The sequence below is a fragment of the Sinocyclocheilus anshuiensis genome, unplaced genomic scaffold (genome assembly GCF_001515605.1).
Source record: "Sinocyclocheilus anshuiensis isolate Anshui unplaced genomic scaffold, SAMN03320099.WGS_v1.1 scaffold413, whole genome shotgun sequence".
Taxonomy (NCBI): Eukaryota; Metazoa; Chordata; class Actinopteri; order Cypriniformes; family Cyprinidae; genus Sinocyclocheilus; species Sinocyclocheilus anshuiensis.
In genome coordinates, this window is record NW_015536481.1 from 892,532 (window position 1) to 911,857 (window position 19,326).

Here is a 19,326-nt window from a genome sequence, read left to right on the forward strand (position 1 = left end):
TAGTTAATGTTTGCTGCATTTTAGTGTCACCTAATGATGTATGACTGGCCACACTTAACATTAATTTTTTTTTGACAGTGTATCATTACGGAAACTCATTTGAGATAGTGCTCATCACTCTCATGTGGTTTATTTGTGACAGAGAGAGGATGGGAGTTAGCTTTAATGCTTAATATGTGTGTAACCCATAACATGGTGAAGCTGTCAGCCTTCATCTAGGTTTAGGCTATTTGATTGATGGTGTCTGAGCAAAATTGCACTGTTAAGGCCCGGGTATACTTCACTTAACGCGTTCCGTTCCGTCTCGCGCACAGCCGCGTCCGCACAGCTTTCAAAGTATACTCAACCGCGGATGAGTGCGGACGGACGAGCTCGACACAGGCGCAGTACCACCTACTTCACTTGCGCTCTGTCTCTTCTTCTTCTTCTTCTTCTTCTTCTTCTTCTATTTTTACGGCGGTTGGCATCCAGCGTATTGGTGCTTTACCGCCACCTTCTGCTCCGGAGTGTGGATCAGAAAATAGGTTTACAGACTAAATCACCCATTCTCCCACCTTTATCCCAACACATACATACCTACACACGCACACCTTATCCCTGCCCTGCTTTATAATAACATTAATAACAACAACAACAACAACAATAATAATAATAATACTTTACCTTCCTCACTATTCCTTTAACTCTTCATATCCTATAAAAAACCCCAGTTACTCTTAAAAAGTTTATAAGAATTCTGGTCTGTGCCCTATGCTCTGTGCTCAATAATCCTTTTAATGTAATATCCTGAACCCCTATCTCCCTTAGCTCATTCCTCATCACCTCTCTCTGTGCTCCAAACCTGTTGCATCTCAAGACCACATGCTCTACTGACTCCTCTTCCTGACAACCCTCACACAGTCCAGTATCATGCCTCCCTATCAATTTAAGTGTTTTATTTAATAAGCAATGTCCCAGTCTTAGCCTAGTTAACACAATTTCTTCTCTCCGATTTCCACTATCAACAATTTTATGTTTAACTTCCCTTTGGATTTGATATAAGTGCCTACCTTTATAATAATAAATGTTTCTTGAGCAGCAAATCAGTATATTAGAATGAATTCTGAAGTAACAGCTGCTTTGGCAACTCAGGAATAAGCTGACATTTAAAATAGAAAACAGTTCATTTATATTGTAATAATATTTTACAATATTGCCATTGTAATACGTAATATTACTTAACAGTTAAAAGCAGTTACCGACCACAAATCTTTGGGGGGAAAAAGTATATAAAAGAAAATAAAAATATATACACTTTTGTTCTGGTAACACAACCACAAAAAAAAAGTGCAATGCTGTAGTATCATTATTGTGAGGATCTGAATTAAAGCGGAGTAAGGTCATCCACAGGATTACAGCAAGCATTGATTTACAATAAATCACTCATGTACACTACAGTTGCGCTGTTGTACAGTGAAGTGGCAGTATTGATTCAAAGTTAAGTATAGAGATAGTCAAGCATTAAGTATTAGTAAAGTATGATTTGTTAACCATGTACAGTAAATTACAGTGGTTTTACCGCAAGAATTTTGTCTCCCTCCTGCAGACGTCCATCCAGTGCAGCCGCTCCACCATCTTTGATTTTTGCCACATAGATTCCACTGTCATTCATAATATACTGCTGGTCAACTCCACCCACTATATTAAACCCCAGACCTGTCACAGACAGAGAGGATGTTACATACAGCACGTGTTTGAACTACTTACATCATTACACTGAGCCTGAAATACGTTCAGAGGGCCTTAATGTGATTTCTGAAGAAATGGGGAAGGGGGAAAAAACAGACATGATCCCAGCCAGACGTCACTTCTTAAGATAAAAGGGTCTCGTTTAGGGCTGCACGATAAATCGAAATGGAATCGAGATCGCGATTCTCGGAAATGTGTCTTGTTTGTACATGTCGGTCCATTATGCTGATGGCGTATTGTGCTGGTTCTGATCTAAACTTAACTTTCGCTTTCATAACAACACCAACGTCTCTTAATAAACCCGATCTGATCGTCTGCAGAACACATTCGGGTCCGGACTGTCTGTTCGGGTTCACTACGCCAGTTATGTCAGCATTTCTTGCGGGAGCGGACCGAACCAACAGCACCGAACCGCCAGGCTGACCGGGCCTCTTTTCAGCGTCATTTCTACAACGCTCGGCGCGTTGTGTGCGGATCCGTTCATGTTGTCGGAGAAGTTTCACTTTTTATTCCCGAACAGCTAAAACCCTCCTAAAGCGTGCGGAACCCCGCCTGCTTCCTCTAATGCTGCCGGTGTTCCGGTAAATTCAGTTCCCCTGTTTCCCCCACACAGCGCCTGCGCAACTTCGCAGTGTTGCCAAGTCCGCGGTTTTCCAGCGGTAGTTTTTAGTAGCAATTGGGCGGTTTTTTTTTAAATATCCTGGCAACCCTGAAACTTCAGTACTAAAATCATGACGTCATGATTTCGCCCCGGCTAAGCAAGTCAGCTTATGGTGCTGTGAGGGGGAAACAGGGGAACTGAATTCGCCGGAACACCGGGATACGTGCGTACCCGCCACTGCCCCCTAACGGACACCACCGGAACACTTTCACAGTGCACTGCAGTGAGGGGAAGCCAGACTAATTTCCGAGAATCGGTTCTTGCAAACAGTTCAACACTTGTTAAAAAAATTGATTCGGTAATTACGGCATGACGTGTCCCCTGACATGTGTGTGTGTGTGTTTTAAATTAGAATTATTAATAACGATGTTTATCGTAATTTTTATAGCACACAAAGGAAATAGCACATTAAACACTAAAATTAATTTTCATCTCTTGGCTGAAAAAAAATACCCGTTTTAAACCATTATATACTTAGTAATACACATTTCCAGTAGGTACTTCCGATAGACCCTGTTAAAGGCACAATATGTAAGATTTTTTTATTAAAATATCCAAAAACCACTAGAACAGTGTTATATATTTTGCTGACTTGTGTACTTACATTATCCCAAATGTTTCGAAGAATGTTTAAATCCAGAGAAATAAGCAATTTTAACTAGTGACACGGACCATGTCCATAATGTCATTGTGTCGCCTGCCAATGATGTCATAGCCCCTCGATTTCTGTTTTGTTTTGAAGAAAACATGGAAACACCAAAGACGCTTTAATATGTTGTGCGTTTTAATAGACCAGTGACGACTGCACAGAGTAGCATTATAACAGAACTTTCAAATGTATCTAGTATGATAAAACAGGGCTGATTTTTTTCCCACATATGCAGGACTGGAAGGAGCGGAAGCGGTCGACTGTGGCATAATAAAATCTCCGCTGCTTTCGAGCCGTGTGTCACGCTCGTTCAGCGGCCTCGTTTCGCTTCGACGGCTTTCAGCCTCACCCTGCTTCATTCTACTACGTTAATAAATCATTAGCTCATCCATGAACATGATTTGTGCCCGAGTCCCGTCGGATTGCATCGGCTGTGGGGATGAAGACCACAACTCCCATGATTCCACACTCAGTCACGGCGTCATCAAACTACGCCTTTGCTTCTTTGTTTATTTTGAATACGCGCCCTCCAGCGGCGAAAATGACATATTGTGCCTTTAACCAGTCAAATGCTGTCGATGAATCGAATGTGTTGTTTGAAGGGACGGTTCACGGTTCAATCAAATCATTAGATTCAAAAGAATGATTCACGAATCTGACGATCAAAAAAATCATACTGCTTCATCAATGCATTGTGTCCAGAAATTGTTCATATTCTGTCTATTATATCAGAACATGTTATTGTATATTTTTATAATCTTTTTATTTATATTATTATGTTTTGCTTTTGTATTGGGAGTTTGATATCTGTCAAAAACATGAAAGAGCATTATGGTCCCCAGGTTGCCTTTTTAAATGTTTGAACCCAAGAGTGTAGTGCTAATATTGAATTGTAACAATTGTAACGAAGCTAATTCTTACACATGGATGCAAACAGTATGTGACAAAGGCACAATTTTATGACATGGCAGTTTGTCCCAATACTTACACTTGTCTAAATTAAACTTTAGGCACATTTCCATGACCAGTGAAATGCATACTTATAATAAAACAGCAAAGCTTGGGTTTACAAATGAAGCGTGTAATTATTTCGGTTAAATTACTTCCTCTTATCTCAGGTCAACATGCAGAATACAATATGACCAAGCACATTTCAATTGGGGTAGTATAGCATTTATTCGGACATAATTGTTTGCTTATCTCCATTATCACAATGGTTTCATTAATATGGTTTTATTGAAAATAATGAAAATTTTCCAATATCCATACTAAATAAAATAATATTCAGCCATTCAGATCTGATGTAATTCAGCACAGTGTCACAGCTCTGGTCTGCAGTTTCCTGAATTAGAGTTTATGACCCCTCATGGGCCTTGGTACTGTACCATCCTAATACTGAAGGTCATACAATAGGTGTTTGGAACAGTACACTTTTCGTTTTTACAAAATTTGTTTTACATGCTAAAGAGTAACTAGCATAATGCATTCTGAAAGGAAAAACAGAAAGTTATATTGCTTTAGATATATCAACGATATCAGTGTCCTGGTGACCTCTCAGAGGGGCTGAAACTTTCTCTACATCTATATTTCATTTGTTTGATCATGTGTTTGAGTTTGACTAATCTGCAGAGGCAGATAACAAATATATCATTATAACTTTTAGAAATTTCTGTTTGGCACACTTTTTTGGAGATTATCTATACTTTTCAAGGACCAATGACTTAATATGTCACCTCAACATTGTCAAATCGCTCCTATGCCCGTAGGTTTTAGATCATGCTGGGGGCTGCACTGAACAGAATGAGGTCTCCCTCTATGTGCAGGCGAGTGACATCCTCCATCTCGCCTGTTCTGTGCTCAAACTCCAGCAGATGAATGCCATCCATTGCCACTTTAAACCCGTCTGTCTCCACCAGGATCTTCAGCTGTACACACAAATACATTATATGAAACCTCAAATGAAACCCAATATGGCTTAAAGGAATAGTTCACCCAAAAACTGAAAAATTTGCTGAAAATGTACTCTCCCCATCCATGATGTAAATAAGTTTGTTTCTTCATAGGAACAGATTTGGAGAAACTTAGCATTTTACATCACTTGCTCACCAATGGATCCTCTGCAGTGAATGGGTCACAGAATGAGAGTCCAAACAGCTGAAACATCCCAATAAACCACAAGTAATTCACACAACTCCAGTCCATCAATTAACATCATGGGAAGTGAAAAGCTGTGTGTTTGTAAGAAACATATCCATCATTAAGATGTTCTAACTTTAAACCATTGCTCCTGGCCAAAATATGGGCCCATAATCCATAACAACGCTTCCTCCAGTGAAAAAGTCCATGTCCTGTTGTCCTCTTACATCAAAATCCACCAACATATTTGTTTAGAACAATGCTCGATCTGTGTATATTTGCACAGATCAAGCAACAATGCATATTTATCTTATAATGCAGCAACAACCTTTTCACTGGAGAAAGCAATATGGATAGAGGACTCATATTTTAACCAGAAGCATCTGTTTAATGATGGATTTCTTTATTACAAATAAGGAGCTTTTCATTTCACAAAACATTAATTGATGGACTGGAGTCATGTAGGTTACTTATGGATTATTGTGATGTTTTTGCAGCTGTTTGGACTCTCATTCTGACAGCACACATTCACTGCAGAGGATCCATTGGTGAGTGATGTAATGCTAAATTTAACCAAATCTGTTCCGATGAAGAAACAAACTCATCTACATCTTGGATTGCCCGAGGGTGACTACATTTTCAGCAAATTTAAATTTTTGGGTGAACTATTCTAGTTCTATTCTATTCTAGTATGAAGCAACAACCTATTACAACCTATTACCTATAACAACCAACCTACTACTATGGAAGTCAATGGGTACCAGAAACTGCTTAGTTACCCACATACCAAAATATCTTCTTTTGTGTTCAGCAGAAGAAAGAAATTCATACAGGTTTGCAACAACTTAAGGTTGAGTAAATGATGGCAGAATTTTCATTTTTGAGTAAACTATTCCTTTAAGTTCCTTCTCTATGGGTAAATCAGAAGGCTGTACCTCAAACTGTCTGCCCTGCACAAAGGGAAAGCCTCCCTCTCTCTCCTCAGGACCCCAGCAGCCCCCAAGCTGTGTGTTCCGTACGATGGTGTTCTCATGGAAACGAGGGTTGAAATGGAAAACCACGTCATGCCCCCTCACAAAATCTACATGGAACCTGAAAAAAGACAAGTGAGAGTTTGCTTTGGACACACAGAAGTAATGCCGTATTTTTTTTATAATTTTTTTTATTACCTGTTTCCTCCTGGTACTGGCTCACCCACTATAGTAATCAGGAGACGGGGCATTATCCCTGCATGTAGCGGGAGATCATACGGCAATGGCTAAAACACACACATACACACAAGTTATTTGAGATGTTCTTAACAGTAAGAACATCTGTAAAAATGGGGCTCCAGAACCTATCCTTGATCTTTGTTATTGTGCGATGAACAAAATGAAAAAATCTGTCACAATACCAATAACTTCATAAATATCAGTCATGTTTAATAGTATTAACTGATACTAGTAAAAGAAAAAATAAAAAGATTTCAAATATGCACCATTAACCAATATAGTATAGATATATTGCGTACCCCTAATTGCAAAGAAAACATCTTCTCTGCAAGCAGCTCCACCTGACAAACTATCCTAACATGACCTCTATATCCCAAAATCTAGGGCTGTGCGATATTGAAGAAAAATGCGATATGCGATACCTTGTTAAAAAATGCGATATTCGATATGCGATACGATATTGCTTAAAGTGTGTAAAATCAATTTAAATTATCTTTTAAAATATTTAAAAATGAAAATTATATAACCAATTTGTTTCACATTCTTTCTTGGAAAAGAAAGAATCACTACAACTTCTGAAAGTGACCAGCAGTGTTTTAGCATTACATAAAAAGTAATGTCACAAATCAGAAAATGTAATTTAACATCAATGTGAACATACAAACAAAAAAATTAATGACACTAATTTTATATCATTGTAACTTTGCACACGAGATAGGGTTCACAAGAATGAGACTAGACAAGATTTTTACACTATTTTAAGAAATCTTCAATGATGAAAAACATGCCTGGAAAAATAGTCTGCAGGTGCATTGAAATGTTTTAACTAATCTTGCAATAAATGCCATCTCAGTTCTGCTTTCTGAGTATGAATTATTATATGCAATAACAGAGAATACTCAAGCACTGTAAAAGATTTTGCCACAAACTCAACTGACTGACTTCTCTTCTGTATGATTTCATGAGTCTCTTCAGACCTATAGAAATGTACTTGCAGGCTATGAGTTTTTAGAATGTTTGACCTCCTATCTGAACTTTTTTCCACAAATTGACCATTGAAAAAAAAAGGAACAGTTCTTTCTTAGTCTTATTAAGTGCAACCATAATCAAAGCAGGCTACTCTCTCAAATCGAAGCGCAAACAGAAACCAAAATTTTCTTCAAGCATGATACAGAGCTAAGAGATGGTTATACTACACATCCTATAATACTGTCCATACTAATTACAGCCTAGATATTGTATGCAGCCTAATTTGCATGCATCAAGGAGCCGCAGCCGCTCTCAAACTGCTGGTATTGAAATTGCGTTTGAATGCGCCGACGCATCCTTTTTAGTTTCGCTTTCGATTTCGCGATCGGGACCGGAGGTGCTGAGCGCGCATTGCATTCTACAAGATTTGTCAGACACTTACAGTGCGTTCATTTAAAACATAACTGACTGCGTTTGCGAGAATGATCGTCAAGACGGGTACTATTGACATAATTCTGTGTGTATGTATCTGTTCAAACATGAGGAGATGCGAAAGACGAATCAACTCGGTCTGAAACACGTCTCTCTGTGTGTGTGCGCTTTGCATGTGTGCGGCACGGCTTCAAGAGACGCTGTGCGAGATGCGGCTTGTGCGCATGCTTCAGGTGTGTGTCAGATAGCAAGAGGAGACGGCAGAGTTGTTTTCTGCAACTTACTGCACTTAATAACTCTTTTTAACGTCAAGCAATTCTCTGCTAAATGCGTCGAACTAAAACTTTGACCTTTTGCAACGTTTTGATTTAAGTAGCCTATTATTAAAATAATAATGATATCGCACGCCGTTGCGATATGCATATTGCGATATTTACATTTGCGATATTTCGATATATCGTGCAGCCCTACCAAAATCTTTTACAAGTACACTACCACTCAAACGTTTGAGGTCAGTAAGATTTTTTTAATGGTTTTGAACAATGAAAACTTATGCTTGAACAATGTAGCATTTATTTGATCAAAATACAGTAAGAACAGTATATTGTGAAGCATTATTACACTTTAAAATAACTGTTTTAACTGTTTTCAATTTTAATATTTTAAAATGTAATCTTTTCCTGTGATGGCAAAGCTGAATTTCCAGCATCATTACGCCAGTCTTGCTCAAGAAACAAGATTTGGTGCTCAAGAAACATTTCTTATTATCATCAGTGTTGAAAACACTGCTTATATTGCTGCTTAATATATTTGTGGATCCTGTGATACAGGATTCTACAATGAATAGAAAGTTCAAACGAACAGCATTTATTTGAAACAGAAATCCTCTGCAACATTGAATGTTTTTACTGTCAGGTTTGATCAGTTTAATAGGTCTTTGCTAAATAAAATACATTTTACTGACCCCAAACTTTTAATTAAAATTTTTATAAAGTATAAAGCACAATATCATCATCTCAGTGTTGGATCAGCCCTATTACCCTGAGAGATTACACATGAAGTGTAGAGACTTGACAGGCTTCATCATCTGTTAATACATTTTCCCATGATGTCTCTGAGTTTCTTCCATTCTCCATCATAAAATTCCATCTCCGGCTTTTCCATAGTGTACAAAATAACATGAAGTCCTCCCTGACATTAAACAGGACTGTTCAATTCAAAGGAATATTTTCCAGCTTGAACTGAACAAATATTCTAAGAGAAGCTAGTTACCAATCGTCATGGAATCCTTTGTATGCTAAACAGCGAAGACCCAAACACACATGCTCTTTCTCCTGTTAATCCAGCTGTCATGCCACAGATCACATGACGAACCGCAAGAAAGAAAATTTAGTTTATAAACAACTTTGCTATTGCAATACTGACAAATCTCATAAACTGCCAATCCCTTACTCCAAACCCCACCCATTGACTCATGATTACCTTCAGTGGATAAAACATACAAACATGCACACCGTTTATGAACATGCACAAATTTGTGATGATAACCTATAAAATATTAAAATTCAAGATGCCTTTGTATATCATGAATATTCATATACACCAAGTTTGGGATCAGTAAGTTTTTTGAAAGAAATACTTTTATTCAGCAAGGATGCATTCAAACTGATCAAAAGTTACAGCAAATAAATTTATAAGGTTACAAAAGATTTCCATTTCAAATAAATGCTGTTCTTTTAAACAGTTTTCACAAAAATATTTCACAAAAATACAACTGTTTTCAACATTGATAATAATAAGAAATGTTTCTTGAGCATCAAATTAGCGTATTAGAATAATTTCTGAAAGAACATGTGACACTGAAGACTAGTAATGACTGCTAAAAATTCAGTTTTGAATAAATTACACTATAAAATATATTAAAACAGAAACAATGATTTTAAACTGTAATAATATTTCACAACATTCTGTTTTACTGTATTTTTTAACAAATAAATGCAGCCTTGGTGAGCCTAAGAGACTTCTTTCAAAAACATTAAATCTTACCAACCCCAAAATGCTGAACAGTAGTGTAATTATTAAAAGGTTTATATATGATCATGGAATACAAATTAAAATGTATCAGATTTCTTAAATTCAATGTCATAGGTTTAAGTCCTCATACTCCTCTCTGCCCCAAAGATCAGTGAAGAACATACAGTATGTCACTGTATGTGAACAACACCAACCTCTCAGTATTATCTACAATTTCCGACAAAAGTTGATGTTGACAAAAAATTAATTGAGCCCATAAAAAACCTTTAATTACAATAATACGGATTTCAGCTGTTTGTGGTATAAACACAAAGTGCATTATTTATTTTTCTTCTTTTTCAAGCAATAACATCAAAACAATTAACTTTTAAAAGTATAATAATCATAATCACGAATGTACTGTGCAGAAATAAAGTAGCTCAGCTACATTAAATATGTAAATTTGTTTGCAAAAGTGATGTGCTAATATATCAGCATGAGCTATGTGCTCAGTGTCCAGAACTCTAAACTCTAATTGGATGTTATTTGGGGTCTTTGTGATGGCTGTGGTGCCGTCCTCCTCCTGCGATTGGCTGAGGTGTTCATTGTGCTCAAAAATATGGTGGTCTATATGGTGGCTGAAAAACAAGAAGAGGAGCTTTTGAGATCTACATAAGATGTGCTTGAGATTTAGTTCTGCAGGTTTAATATGATCCAGCAGAATGAGACCAGAGCAGGAGCATCCCAGAACTCAAGAGCCAAACCTACAACCCTGAAAGCAACATTTTTGTCACCAACACTCTGATAAAAACAAACTCCAGCAGACTAAAGCAGAGCCATCACCAAACCAACCCATCACATACACTTATATGCAGACTCACACTTGCAAAATCTCTTTATAGACCCATTCAAACAGTCATAATTGCTCACCAGCATTCCACCTGGAGCTGCAGGCCCTCCGTATGGTCCCATGGGCCCTGGACCGAAGCCTCCTGGTGGGCCAGGTTGAGGAGGGAAGCCCCCTCCGGGTGTACCCCAGGACCCTGGTGGAACTGGGGGAAACATTCCTCCTCCATATCCCAGGCCTCCATCTGGTGGAAAGGCACCAGGGCCTCCTGGGCCGTACATGCCAGGCCCAGATGGACCAGGTGGGTAAGGCACGTTTGGATATGGGCCCTGTGGAGCCCCAGGTGGGGAGGGGAACTGTCCAGGAACGGGGTATGGCACGGGTGCCCCACCTGGTGGGAACTGACCTGGCACCGAGGGGAACTGTCCTGGAGCTCCAGGGTTGGAGGGGAACTGTCCTGGAGCTCCAGGGTTGGAGGGGAACTGTCCAGGTACGCCCGGTCCTGGAGGGTATCCACCCGGGGCAGCAGGGGCTCCAGGAAACTGGCCCGGGGCTCCTGGGCCTGGTGGAAAGGAACCTGGGGCAGACGGCCCAGTCTGAGGGAAGCCAGGTGCTGTCGGTTGGGCAGGGCCTCCTGAGGATGGGAAATGAGGGCCACCAGGGGCCGCACCAGGCCAGCCAGGATTAGTGGGTGGCGGAGCCCCATTTCCAGGAGCTGATGGATTGGTGTGCTTAGTTTTCGATGCTTCACTAGAAACATCATCTGGGATTGCATCAGCAAGCTACAGAAAGAGAATGCAGGAAATATCACAGCAAATAAAACACTAGCTGAGAGTTATCAGAGAGACAAAATCACAAAGCCAAAGACTAACTAGGGCAAACAGTGGGGTCCAAAAGTCTGAGACCAGATTGAAAATATGAGATTAAAAAACAAAATTAAACATGTAAAAGAACAGAAAATTGTAGGACTTTACAAAAATAATAACATTATGATGTCAAATTAATCATTTTTAATATTCTGCAATACTTCTAGTAACTACCAGCTAATTAAATAAGTAAATGTGTGACATTTGAATTTCTTTCAGCAAAAGATTAGGCATTTTTGCTTCCACAAAAGTAGAAGATGCTCTTTGGATCATTCACAAATCATGCTGGACAACATGATCATCAGGCTTGTGGAGTTCAGTGCTGCTGTCATCAAAGCAAAGTAGGGAAAAACCAAATACAAATATTTTTCATTAAACATGTTTAGTTTTCACTTACACTTATTTTTTTATTTTATATTTCTTATGCTAATAATTAAAATCAATTATATTTAATTATAAAAAATAATAATACATTTATATTTATACATTTGAATAAAAATAGATTAATTCCATCATTAAGTTATAAAAGAATGCACAACAGAAACTTTTCACTAGTGGTCTCATGCTGGTCTCACTGTATATTATACACTAGATATTTTGGTATATCTATACTATTTTTAATTTAATTATTGAATATATGTGCTGAATACAGATATTATATCAATTAAACTGTCGAGAAATGTAAATAACTGAGTCTACTAGTACATTCATTTCTACTGCTGGTAACAGAGAAAAAATAACACAACGTTTCTTTACTAACGCAGAAGAAAATACAGCCCAAACCGATACAAGTGAACTATTGAACAAGATTATTTATAAAACAGTTAAAACACTTACCGAAAAGTCTGCCATGGCCTAAAAAGATACAAACAGTGACACTTAATGACATGCAACTGTATACAAATCAACCTCTGTTATAAATCAAGTACATGTACACAACTAATTACACAGACGTTAATTAATAGAGCGTAACGGCACTGCATCAAACACAATCTCGCAGATATTTAAGTTATACTTTAAAATGTAATATTAAATCAGGGATTCCAACTACACATAGAACAATCTGTGTAGGGCTATACATGCGCATTTGAGTGAAATGGAAGCAGTTTTGTGGGCATCAGCACCTCGACTGTATCAGGGCCTGCGGTCCGAAGATTTGGGCTTCTAAACAACACCAGGTCCCGTCGCCAGAAAAGATCCGAAAGCCAGAATTACTCAACTCTATGCAGGAAGTGAGGTGATAACTGGAACATTCAGGGTTTTCAACGGCGTGTTGAACATTGTGAGCACCAAGTAATATGGATGGCACATTAACCACTTTAGTTAAAAGCACAGAACAATCTACTGCGTTTATAGATCAGATATGAGCGCTATGCACGCACACGCACACCGACGGGCGCGTCCTCCGAGGGATGGGCCGGCTCATCTGCGCATGCGCAGGGGTTACTGTGACGAAGGAGGCGTTTTCGAACAACCATAACAACCATAATAAAATGAATCACAGCCTTACAACTGTTTTCTAAATGCCACTTTCCACGAATAGAGCCAGAAAAGGTGAAGTTTTTCCAACAAATGGTGAAGGTTGAAGTGAAGGTTGACAAAATGTTGATTGTCTCGGATCCAAATTGTTTGTTGTTACTGATAAATTTATATTTCCCATCAATTAAGAAAAAATAAGAGATTTTCTCAATGCATATATCATTTACAAATAAAAAAAGACTCTAATGCTCAAAAAAGGAGTGGGACTTTACATGTTCTGTATTCCTGAAATGTGCTTTTTAATACGTTCCGAATGTTATTATTACTATTTGAAACGTCAAAGTCTGTTAATTAAATATTCCTTTATATTACTTTAAATAAATTAATGATGGCGATATTTTAAGGCATTGAATGCATTCATTTGGGGTACATTTGCGTGCATTTCATTATTTTGAACGAATCGCTGGCAATCTATCTAAATCCTCTAATTTGCCCGTAGGGTGCAGAGAGATGCGTGCATCCGATAGTTCTTTCCATGAGCATCAGTTCATGCCTAAATGCTACTGTTCTGGGATCAGACAGAGCTCGTTCTTCTATGGATGAAGTGAACTGATCCTAGTACAGCCCTTTATGCAAATCCTGGCGCATTCCATCGCTGTGATTGGTCGAACGAGCGTCACGAGACGCGGCACGGTAGAACTTTGCACTGCTGAGCTCGTGCGGTCTGTGAAAATGGTGAGTACAAAAACTGCCTTGGATTAACAAAAACATTTTAATGGCGGCCCCCTCTGGCCAAGATGAATAATAATACGGAGGCATCTACAAATAACGCCGTACGCCTCAATGGTCTGTGATAGATTGGTCGAACGAGCGTCACGAGACGCGGCACGGTAGAACTCCTGCACTGCTGAGCTCGTGCGGTCTGTGAAAATGGTGAGTACAAAAACTGCCTTGGATTAATAAAAACATTTTAATGGCGGCCCCCTCTGGCCAAGATGAATAATAATACGGAGGCATCTACAAATAACGCCGTACGCCTCAATGGTCTGTGATATGTGTATGTTAGAAGGGTTGTTTTTCTGAGCCCTGCTGCAGTTCCACCCAGTGCTTTGTGATGAGCTGCATGTCAAACCCTCTCTTGCATTACACCGACTTCATAAAGTCTACCAAAATAAAGGCACGTCTGGCGTTCAATATACCCCAAAACTATGTTTTGAATTTTCACGAGATAGGATCGCCTTACATAACTGCTATATGATGGAATTCCGGGGGAATTCTCATTTCCTGTTGCAGACGTGCTCACACCTCAGTATTTCAAGGAAATTTGGGAAATCTGCTGAGCGACAAAGAGACGGCGCGGCTCCTTTGCTTTGAATGGCACGTCAAGTCACGATTAAACAATGTAACTAAATCAGAGCAGAAATGACAATGTAATGAAATAAACGCGGATTCTTTGCATTCCACCCGCAATGCACGTCAAAACACGTTTGACCACTTCGTCCGCCACATCACCAGCTTAGAACGTGATTATGACCTACACAGGTTGTCATGGTGCATGCCTTTTGTGAACTCCTATTCCTTGTGATGTTGTGTGTCAGAGTAGACAGGTGGTTTTATTGTTGAGATGGCTGCATCTTAAGCTGTTGTGATTTCAAGTTTGTTAACAGAATTTCACAATCGGAAGAAATACTTAGTAGTTTCCAAGCTCACTGCATTCAGTCCGTTGGTTACTTGTTACTCTCAACATTTTTTATTTCACTGCCCCCTTTGTCCAGGACAATATTTGATGGCCCTGCTATCTAAGCTAATATATCTCTGGTACTACTAAAAATAAACATTAACTAAAAAATATGTCAGTTTAAAATATTTTTTAAAGCATGTTAATTAAAATGATATTAAATTAATATAACTAAATCTATGTAATTGTAAGACATAACGGGCCCCACAACCCTGGCCCCTGTTGAGAACCACTGCTTTAGAAATACTTTAAATGGACAAACTCTCAACCCTGAGTGTGTCCCTATGGCTCATAATCAAAGAGATTATTTGGAAGTTTCTCAGGTTATGTGGCTTTATGAATTATGTATAAACTACTACTAGTCAAAAGTTTGGACACAATTAACTAAGCAGACTAACAAAGTTAAAAAAATAGTAATAACAATAATGTGTGTGTGTGTGTGCACGCAGAGTGAGTCTTTAGTTGTGTGTGAGGTGGATGAAGACCTGGTGAAAAAGTTGCGGGATTTCCGCTTCAGGAAGGAGACTAATAATGCCGCCATCATCAGTGAGTCGAACTGAAATTGTTCCATAAATGCTCACACTTTCTCAGATCCTGTGAGGATTGAATGGTAATATTGCTGTTTTTGTCCTCTGGTTACAGTGAAGATTGATAAAGACAAACAGCTGGTGATTCTGGAGGAGGAGCATGAGGTAAATTACATACACAAGACCACTGTTATCGCATGAATATGTAATACTCAGCTTTCTAGTATGACTAATAATTGAGCAGCTCGGTGACATAAACCAGGGTTTGATTTGTCCTTGTAGGATATTTCTCCTGAAGACCTGAAGAACGAGCTACCAGAAAGACAGCCTAGATATCCTTCACTAAAACAAAACTCACTCTGTGCTGTGCTGTAAACTCAAAAAATGTGTCTATTCAACATTGAACAATCATTGGATTCCTTAACCTCTGACACATTTGTAGTCTACAGCTATAAGTACCAGCACGATGATGGGAGGGTGTCCTACCCTCTGTGTTTTATTTTCTCCAGTCCTGTTGGTAAAGAAAATACACATATTCAATAGTCAACATACACAAACAAAGTAATATAAAGCAATGCTAAGTCTCTAAAATTAAACCCAATTTTCCAGGATGCAAACCTGAGCAGCAGATGATGTATGCTGGCAGCAAAAACAAACTGGTACAGACGGTTGAACTGACCAAGGTGAGTTCTAACTAACACACCTAACCTTACACATGTTGTTGTTTTTTTAAAAGCAGTGTAGTGGGAATGTCTTTTTAAATTTGTCTGGATCTGCTTTCTCTCAGGTGTTTGAGATCAGGAACACCGAAGACCTGACAGAGGAGTGGCTCAGAGAGAAACTGGGCTTCTTCCGCTAAGAATGGCCCGAACAAGCTAATACTCGTGCTTAAAGAGTGACCGAGATGGGACCATCACCTCCAAATGGAGAGAATACCATAGTCCATCTGATACTGTCTGTTTGTGTATGTTTGAATGCTTCTGCCCAAACTCTAAACCCGCCTGTACCAGTTTAAGATGACAGAAATTTGAGGTACAAAGAAAAGAAAACGTGAAAGCAAATTCCACAAGTGCTCTGAACTATTCCTTGGATTTTTAGAACCATTCCGTTCTCGTCCCTGAGCAGTAACGTATGTACTGGCCTGCAAAGGTGGTCCAGTCTTACTGCCATGATAGTTGGGTGACATGTTGCGATTTTAGGCAATCTTATGTCAGCTGTCCTTCATGATAGATGACACGGCAACAGATTTAAACATTTTAAAACTCTATCATGTGGTTTGTTTTACCAGTTTTGGTGTAAAATCACATAAGTCTTCATGTAAAGCCCTGATCACATCTTTTCTTCCTTTGTAATGCATTTTTCTACCTGTAATTTGACCAAACATGAATTGTTTTGTTTTGATATCTGTTGAACTGTAATGGTAGGTGAAGAGGTCAGAAGTCTTACTGATATTTTTGGGAGAAAGCGTTTGGTTACTGTTTCTGGCCTGTTGTCTTGAGTGTCATAAATTCAATCTTTTTTGCCTTTTTAAATCTGCGCTCCCAGCCTGATAAACAAATCTCCACTAAAGATCAAGAATCTGTGAGGACAATTGGGTGAAAGTTCTGGGACTAATTTTTCTTGATTTGGTGTTTTTGGGAGAGGTGATATAGTATTTGTCACCCAGACGTCCTTAATCACAGATCTGTCCTACCTTTTTGGAAATGTGCAGGTTTAGGTGTACAGTGGCAGAGATGTGCTATGGTGTTATTCTGCCACAGGCAATCATCTCGTAATTAATTCCTCTGTTAGTTATTCTAAATGACTCTTTCTCATTGTCCAACTAAACGCTGGAATAAAGCTGATGTCACTATTAAGTTTATGCAAAGCATCGCTTTTCCCATTAAAAAAAACAAAAACAATCTTTTTATTGGCAAAATGTAAACAGGAAATTTCTTAAATGTTCAAAGCTTAACAGAATACTATGAATAGTTTAAGGAAGTGATGTTATTATGGTTTTGATAAGTAATACCTCTGCAGATCTCAAGTCTTTCTGAATTTGTGAGCTCTAATGTGGGTCAGGCTCATCTCTGTACATCTGTAGAACCCGTAACACCTGTGATTAGTCCCGTTTCCAATTAAACACTGATTGCTCACTTTGGTGGTTTATATGATGTGGACATCACATGATATGTCCCATACAGTAGTGAACTGTGCATGTGTTAACATTTAATTTTTAATGACTGAAGATGCTTTTCCTGATCATTTATAACTCAAGATCTATCTTGAAAGCAGAAAAAACGTTAACCTTTCAATATGTGTCTCAATTACATTTGTCTGCTGTTTTGAATAATTAAATAGAAGGTTGTTTCCTTTGAAAATTTGACCATGTGCTTAACTGGAGTGTTCTTGATTGATATTCACACATTTTATTTTTAAACTTCTTAACTGTACTGTGCATCATGATCGTTCATGTCATGAAATATAATTACACTGAACGTTAACATGTTAAATATGGGTATCTTACTCATTTTAGCAAAGTTTACTGGTGGGAGTACATAATGGATTATTCTGTTCTGAATAATGGTGATTACTTCTTAAGAGTGAAATGAAGATTTAGTTTCTGCATTCTACATATTCTGCTTACATGGGTAGGAACTATCTGCTTAGAGAGCAAATGTAATTCCATTACAAACAGACAAGGTGATTTAGCCATACTCATTACCTTGTGGCAAGTCTATTCATTATTCCACAAATGCTGGGTTTGCATTAGTAAACCAATATTAGGTCAAAATGGCACAAAGCTTTAGAAAGTTCTACCCACTGTCAGTTTCATGTGGTTTTGATTTCATCTGTCTGGTTGGGCTTTATTGATCTAGTCCTTAAACATGCATCATTTGATGACCACATAGTCATTTAATCTTGCCCCAGAAAGTGAAAATTCCCATCAGAAAGTTTACTTGTTTGTTTGCAGTTAGATGACTTTACATTTCCATCCTATGTATGAACATATCTCAGTGAATTATTCCTCTTTATTTCTCAATTTCAATTTTTATTTTATTAACCACTATAATGATTAATATTCAGCACAACATGCCAGACATCTGCAACTTATTACGAAAAGATAAAGGTTTTTAAAAGATTTCTATGATGTCAGTCACAGCGGTGACATTCAGCAGGATCTTTTTTCTTTATGTTACTAAGATTAGTTAAATGTACATGAATTTCATACAATAATATTACTTTTGGTAAAAAAAATATTTTTTCATATTTCATGATTTCACTAAACAGTCATAACCTAAATTTGATTCAGGCATGGTGGATAATACGTTGCATAGTTACTTTAATTGGGATGCGTCATAAAGACTTAACATGAGTTTACAGGCACAACAAAGAGAAATACAAGAAGATCTCTGGCTCAGCAATTGTATGTTTCCATATTCAAGCAGATTCAACTCACTTCACTTCTGCATCACACAAATCTCATAAAATACTAAGCTCTTCAAGTTTTAATGTTTGCGATTCATATTTGTCAGCATTTTATAAAGTTTATTAATAAAGTTTTCAGTTAGATATAATCAATAAAATTTGGGATGGAGATTGAGATTTCAGAGCTTTGGCAGAGAGAAATATTATCAGTGAATATTAGTCTACATCTTGGTCTGTTCCTCACACAAAGGCTATCATATATATTTACATTTAGTCATTTAGCAGACGCTTTTATCCAAAGCGACTTACAAATGAGGACAATGGCAGCAATCAAAATCAACAAAAGAGCAATGATATACAAGTGCTATAACAAGTCTCAGTTAGCTTAACGCAGTACACGTAGCAAGGGTTTTTAAATAATATAATAAATAAAAAGAAAACAGATAGATTAGAAAAAGAATAGAGCAAGCTAGTGTTAGAGGTCTTTTTTGCTTTTGTTAATTGTATAATAAATGAAAAGAAAACAGATAGAATACAAAAAGATTAGCAAGCAAGTGTTAGTTTAAAAAAAAAGAAAGAAAACAAGCAGCAAATTAAAGGGACAAGTGTTTTTTTTTAAGAATAGAATTAGAATAGAGAGTGCTAGAGTTAGAGGGTCAAAT

The 19,326-nt window shown here is 38.0% G+C and overlaps 3 protein-coding genes across 4 annotated transcripts; 1 reads left to right on the forward strand and 2 right to left on the reverse strand.

Annotated features, from left to right (window-relative positions):
• Positions 1-679: 679 nt before the first annotated feature.
• LOC107683797 (synaptojanin-2-binding protein-like) lies at positions 680-2,296 on the reverse strand. The gene is made up of 3 exons (XM_016479842.1): positions 2,149-2,296; positions 1,559-1,695; positions 680-694 (listed from the first exon to the last, which is right to left on the reverse strand). The coding sequence occupies exons 1-3, from the start codon at positions 2,210-2,212 to the stop codon at positions 680-682; spliced, it is 216 nt and encodes a 71-aa protein (XP_016335328.1). The 5' UTR covers positions 2,213-2,296.
• A 1,893-nt stretch (positions 2,297-4,189) lies between these two features.
• Positions 4,190-12,822, reverse strand: lgals3a (lectin, galactoside binding soluble 3a). Its single transcript, XM_016479191.1, has 6 exons — positions 12,637-12,822; positions 12,350-12,367; positions 10,730-11,428; positions 6,344-6,432; positions 6,110-6,266; positions 4,190-4,963 (listed from the first exon to the last, which is right to left on the reverse strand). The coding sequence occupies exons 2-6, from the start codon at positions 12,362-12,364 to the stop codon at positions 4,808-4,810; spliced, it is 1,116 nt and encodes a 371-aa protein (XP_016334677.1). The 5' UTR covers positions 12,365-12,367; positions 12,637-12,822; the 3' UTR covers positions 4,190-4,807.
• Positions 12,823-13,590: 768 nt separating this feature from the next.
• gmfb (glia maturation factor, beta) lies at positions 13,591-17,615 on the forward strand. 2 transcript variants are annotated; one of them, XM_016479458.1, is made up of 7 exons: positions 13,591-13,726; positions 15,179-15,275; positions 15,372-15,421; positions 15,539-15,588; positions 15,691-15,773; positions 15,866-15,939; positions 16,044-17,615. In XM_016479458.1, exons 1-7 carry the CDS (start codon positions 13,622-13,624, stop codon positions 16,113-16,115), a joined length of 531 nt encoding a protein of 176 aa, XP_016334944.1. In that variant the 5' UTR covers positions 13,591-13,621; the 3' UTR covers positions 16,116-17,615. The 2 variants fall into 2 exon arrangements, with proteins under 2 accessions (XP_016334944.1, XP_016334950.1); XM_016479464.1 differs by lacking the exon at positions 13,591-13,726 and adding an exon at positions 13,854-13,924 and having other exon boundaries at positions 16,044-16,128.
• The last annotated feature ends 1,711 nt before the right edge of the window (positions 17,616-19,326 follow it).